General features: G+C 33.0%; 1 protein-coding gene across 1 annotated transcript; it reads left to right on the forward strand.

Annotated features, from left to right (window-relative positions):
• The first annotated feature begins 1664 nt into the window (after positions 1-1664).
• Positions 1665-4291, forward strand: LOC107630436 (SPX domain-containing protein 1). The gene is made up of 3 exons (XM_016333556.3): positions 1665-2293; positions 2710-2836; positions 3527-4291. The coding sequence occupies exons 1-3, from the start codon at positions 2000-2002 to the stop codon at positions 3967-3969; spliced, it is 864 nt and encodes a 287-aa protein (XP_016189042.1). The 5' UTR covers positions 1665-1999; the 3' UTR covers positions 3970-4291.
• Positions 4292-6414: the final 2123 nt, after the last annotated feature.

A 6414-nucleotide genomic window follows, 5' to 3' on the forward strand; every position in this document is an offset into this window, starting at 1 on the left:
CCATAACAAAAAGCAGACGAAACAGCCAGAAGAAAGCGTAAATGGAATTGCCAGAAAAAAGCGTAGACAGAACTGCCAGAAAGAAGTGCAGATAGAACTGCCACAAGGAAGCGCATACGGAACTGCCACAAAAAAAGCGCAGGTGGAACTATTGGAAGGAAGCACAAACGGAATTGGCGAAAGAGAACGTAGACAGAACTACCAGAAGAAAACGCAGACGAAATTGTTGGAAGGAAACGCAGACGGAATTGTCGAAAGGGAACCAGACGGAACGGCCGGACGGCAATGCAGATGGAACTGTCGCAAGAGTGGCCAACTGTCGAAAAACTGTTAAAAAGATGGCGAACTGTCGTAAAAATACTGAAAATTTGACGAAGTGCAAAGAGATTACAAACTATCGGAAGGTGATAAAAAATTTATAGTTTCTCCATGAGAATAAATAAGTAGCAAGTGAATTAACCGGTGAACTGAGAAAGCATCAAAGTATTCATAAAAGAGAAAGAAAAAAAAATATCACTAAAAAAATATGAAAAATACCGTGATTTTACTCGAAAACAATCTATCCTTCTTAAAAAGAATACATGACTCTGATATCATATTAAAAAAAAATAAGAGAGAGAACATTAAAAAAAATTGTGTGTATTTAAATTATACAAAATAATACAAAATAAAATAATATTTATAAATACTAAAAAAATTAAAATAATAAAAATATAATATTTTATAATAAATATTTAAATATATTAAATAATACTAATTAATCTAATTAATTCTAATTATATTCTAACGGTTTTAAAGCAACAACATTTCGATTGTCAAGTTGTATAAAATACAAAATAATCTGACATGTATTCATTTAATCTTATATTCATTACATAATAATACATAAAAATATAAACAAAAACATTGAAATTTCATATTTGTTACTGAATCCAAATCATTTTTGAGTTCTTTATAAATCCAATTCTTATTTATTTTCTAAACCATAATTTATAAATATTCGCACTCACATATATCACATTAGAGCATTGCGTAACCAAAAACCAAAATTTCATCCTATAACAAATATGACTTTCTTTTAGAAGTAATAAAGCTATGAATAATTCTTAAACAAAATTGGAGACAAGTTTTATTATTAACAAAAACTTATAAATATTAAGTGATCAATATGTTTTCCTTAAAAATATTAAGATTATAAGTACAAATATAAGTCTTGAAAATTATAATTTATTTTATTTTATAGAATTTTTTTTATTTAATTATTTTGTTAATTTTACTAAATTTATAATCAATTTTTTTTCTTTCAGTTAACTATTTTTAATTTTATAATTAAATAATTTTTATATTAAAATTAATAAAATACTTATTTTAAAAAATATGTAGTTAAAAATTTAATTAAATTTTAAATTATAAATATTTTTAATTTATAAAAAATATTTTATTAATTTTAATATTTTTTATATTAATAAAAATATATTTATAAAATTAAAAATAATATATAAATTTAATTAAAAATTATAAAAAATAATTATAAATTTAATAAAATTATAAGAATTAAGAAAGTAATTAAAATTTGATAAGTATTGTAAATGAAAACTCACACCACAGATACATAGCACATAGCAGTGAGTATTAAAGCAAGTGGAGAAGCGCAACCACTCCCTTGGGAGGACAGTAGAGAGGGGAATAAAACCCAAGATATACTCCTATTTACGGATATTCCAACTATACCCTCGAATATTCTCTTCTCCTATACCGTTATATCTCTCACCTTCTCTCACTTCTCCCCTCTCCTCCTCCTCCTCTCCTTCCCTATCATCGCATTCGCAACCAAACTCATATATATTATATTCTTTCGCCTTCACACATTCCTCTATATTTATTATTTCTTCACACATACTATACCATACCAATTACCAACTCTTACAAATCACTACCTTCTTTTTTCTTCCATCTGAAATTTCATCTTTCTGTTCGTTTTTTTCTTTAACGGAAAGCCATGAAATTCGGAAAGAGCCTGAGTAACCAGATCGAGAAAACCCTACCGGAATGGCGCGACAAGTTTCTCTCCTACAAGGAGCTCAAGAAGAAGCTCAAGCAATTGGACCCTGCTCCTAAGTCCGACGACCGCCCTGCCAAACGCCCTAGGCTCGACGCCCCCGGAGATTCCGACTCCGCCGCGCCGGAAATCTCCAAGGAGGAACTTGACTTCAGGAATCTCCTTGAAAAAGAGCTCGAGAAATTCAATAACTTCTTCGTCGAGAAGGAGGAAGAGTACATTATCAGGCTCAAGGTGCGTAATTAATCTCTTCGACTCGTTAACTGATCCAAGAAATTTAAAAAGAAAGAAAGAAAGAAAGAAAAGTTCCGAATCTATTTTAAGTTTTATGTGGAATTTTAATTTAGTTAGCTTGATTAGCAATGAACATACCAGCAAATTATGAATTTGATTATTTTATTTGACATTTGATACGATGATATAATAAAATATTATATTTTAGGTCTCCTGTCTCCACTAGGCAAAGTAACTATTCTTGTTTCAATTTGGCAATGTCAATGCCAACTTTTATTCTCCAGAAAATTACTGGAACATTTTAAGCTAATTAATTAATTAGGATAAGCATGTTTAATTGGATTAATGTTTATTATAGAAGAGCTAGCTGGATATGTAAGTGTGTAACTAATGTTTGTTGCGGTTTAAATATGCAGGAGCTTCAGGACAGGGTGGCCAAGGTGAAGGTTTCCAGTGAAGAGTTGATGAAAATTCGCAAGGAAATTGTGGATTTTCATGGAGAGATGGTCTTGCTGGAGAACTACAGTGCCCTTAACTACACAGGTACTTTCCCAAGTTTTAATTGTCAACACTCAGCAAATATGTTAACTTACTTTTCATATATTCGTATTGAATTATTTATTATTATATTTACAAGTTGCAAACCTTTATATGATAAAATATGTGTCGCATTCACTTTATAATTATGCCATTTAAAATTATGCCATTTATGAATGCAATGGATGAGATCAAGAAATAAGATGGAATAGGATTCATTTCTAATTCATATTGTTCATTATTTCTTAAAAATCGGTGGACAACTTGTGACCATATGCTTATCTTGGAATAAAGAAATCTGAAAATTGAACATCCGGGCTTTTTGATACCCCATTATGGCTTATCATTCTTTGCTTTAGAATAGTATATGCCGAGCACCACAAATATTCCTGTTGAAAATTATGCACAGGCTAATCATCTAAAAGCTTAAACAATCAAACAGGGTAGTTCACCTTTTTATTTTATTCTTTAAAAAATATACTAGTTAGCTGTCGGTAGATGGTGATCTGGTCTTTAAACAATAAGCTGCGGTTTTCAACTTTTTAGAGAGATAGGTTTAGAGATAAGTTTCTGTGATTAGCCTCAATTTGGTTATTTTGAGCATTTATTGTGGATTATTACATAAGGTCTTTATCTTCTATCGAATCAGCAGCTCCAGACAACTAACTAATTGTAACCTCATTTTTCTATCCACAGGGCTAGTGAAAATACTGAAAAAGTATGACAAGAGAACTGGTGCTCTAATCCGGTTGCCCTTCATACAGAAGGTCTTGCAACAACCTTTCTTTACCACTGATCTGCTTTACAAGCTAGTGAAGGAGTGCGAAGCAATGCTTGATCGCCTTTTCCCGGTTATTGATTCTCCACCTTCTGGCGAGACAACTCCCCAAGCTGAAGGATGTGATCCTTCAACTTCCACCACTACCAAGAGCAATGGTTTCTTGATACCTAAGGAATTATCAGAGATCGAGTACATGGAGAGCCTCTACATGAAGAGTACCATATCAGCATTGCACGTATTGCAGGAAATTAGAAGCGGGAGCTCGACAGTTAGTGTTTTTTCGTTGCCGCCACTGAAGATTAGTGGATTGGAAGAAACATGGAAGAAAGTTCCAGTTCTGGAACAAGCAGCCAAGTAACTTGCTTGGTTGCTTTTCACGGCAGTGTGGTGGGGATGGCTTCTCTGTCCCACCCTTTTTCCCTGAAATCCGCCTTTGTTATGCACGGCTTAGATACTAACACTGATGTAATTCTAAATGTAAAGATGGAATTAATTTTTATATAATCATAGGGTTCCATATAATAAAGAGTCTGGAAATCACAGTTGTTCTGTTTTGACTGTTGATAGTTCGTTGACGGTCATATTCTATATCTGTAGCTAATATACTTAATAGTTATATATTTTGTATCTGCTTCATACTGTAATGTTATAGGTTCCAATTTGAAAATCATTTCTGTGGCTACGTGTGCCTTGCATATTTTTCCTAGTTGACAATAGATTGTAGCAAAACGCTGAGCTAGAGGTTGCAAACCTTAAGCTTTTGAGTTTTCAATATAGTGTAGTACAGCAGGTAGAACTGAAATGCTTCAAAAGTTTTAGCGTACCGAAGAGGCGAAGAGTGCAACTAAAACCAGAAGAGTTGCAAAACAAAGTGCAATCGGTAAAAAAAATCAGAGACAAGGGGCTTGGTGATAAAGGAGTAATGTGATTTTTAGTTCTCTGCCCGAGAACGTTTTGATTATCTGGACGTTAATCAGATTTAGATCATTTATTGCGCAACTTCTCTAGAGTTTTTAGAAGGTAAAAAATTGAACTCTGCATTAGAATGCTGGAACTTACTCCACATCATTCGAACAATAGACCAACTTGTTGTATATTGAAGTCATTCTAACTATCATCTAACCCTGCATTGGTTAGCCAAACTATAGATGCACTAATAACTAGAGGAGTTAACTATAATCATAACCACCAAGTGCCATGTGGCAGAGATGCAAACAGATTAACTCATTAACAAATTCCTTACTTGTAACTGATCTTCCAACTACTTTCGAAATGAGGCAAGTTGCAGCTACATACTAACCAACAATAGTCATAATTGTGAATTTTTTAATTGAATAAGAAAAAATATAGAAAACTAACCCTATTTCTAAACAACATAAACAATAGATTAAAAAAAATTAATTTCAATTTTAAAAATCAAATTTTTAATTAATGAAATATAATGAGATTTTTTTTATTTTTTTAACCCTTGCCTTAATTCTAGTTCTCTCTTACGTTTTGTTTGGGAGTGGAAAGAAATAGAAAGGAGAGAAATTGAGTGAAAAGAAATAGAAAAGAAAGAAATATAAGTGAAATTTAATTTCCATGGGTGTGTGGATGGAAGGAAAATAAGATGAAAAGATATTGAAAGATAAATAATTTATGTTGTTTGTTTGGAAAGAAAAATGAAGAGAAAAAATGAATTAAGTTATATAATGACAATATTACCCTTCATATTATATAGTAATGTTATTATGTATATAATTATTATGTAAATATTTATAAATGTCATTAAATAATAACAACAAAATTTAATTATATTTATAATATAACAAGTTAGGAATAATAATAATAATAATAATAATAATAATAATAATAATAATAATAATAATAATAATAAATTGAAGAAGAGTCATCGAGAAAAAGAGAAGGGTAGGGTTTGGAATGATGAAATGGAATGAGTTTTCCTTCCATTTTCTCGCCTTAGTTGGGGAGAAAAGTTTTTGGTGGGTCCCTTTCACTTTTTGCTACTATTGTATTTTTCTCTTCACATTTTCTTTCAAAACCAAACAAGTGAAAGTATACATTTCCCTTCTATTTCTTTCCATCCATATTAAATTCTCCCTATTTTCCATCTAAACAAACATAGCATTAGCCCCGTTCTTCTTTTTCTTCCCTTTCAACGTTGGCGTTGCCTCTTTCTCCCTCGCGCCGCCGTCCTCTATCGCGCTGCGCCTTCGCCCTCGCGTTGCCCTCCTCAATCGCGCCTCAGTGGACGCATCCTCCCTCATGTCTCCCTTCACCACGCCGCTGCGGCACTGACCATTGTTCACGCAGCATCGTCGTACCGCCCCTTCATCGAAGGTATGCTCACCACCCCATGCTGCCTAACGGCCTCCCCCTGCTCGCCACCGGGCTTGCGACCCTGCTCCCTTTGAGCAACACCCACCAACACGGGAACCTCCTTTCTGTAGTACTGTTTCAATTTTTATAGGGCAGATGGAAATGTTGGCTTCTTATTTTGGCTTGGGTAAACAAAAACACAAGTATGCTGTTTGCATTTCTACTTGTAAGTATTCTGTATTAGTTCTTTTTGTGTAAGACTTGAAAAAAAAATACTCATAGGGTTTAGAAGTGCTTTGCTAGGGTTTAGTAGGGTAATCCTAATTCTTACTTGTGAGAGTGAGTGTGAGTGATCAAGCAAGATTCAACCTGTGAGTGAGTAATCAAAACTTAATCTGTGAGCGTGCGTGAGCAATAAAGTTCCAACGAGTGAGTGTGAGTGATCAAGTCTCAAGATGGCAGCCAATGCTGCTACAATAGA

Source organism: Arachis ipaensis, chromosome B3, assembly GCF_059453495.1.
Source record: "Arachis ipaensis isolate K30076 ecotype BB chromosome B3, ASM5945349v1, whole genome shotgun sequence".
Taxonomy (NCBI): domain Eukaryota; kingdom Viridiplantae; phylum Streptophyta; class Magnoliopsida; order Fabales; family Fabaceae; genus Arachis; species Arachis ipaensis.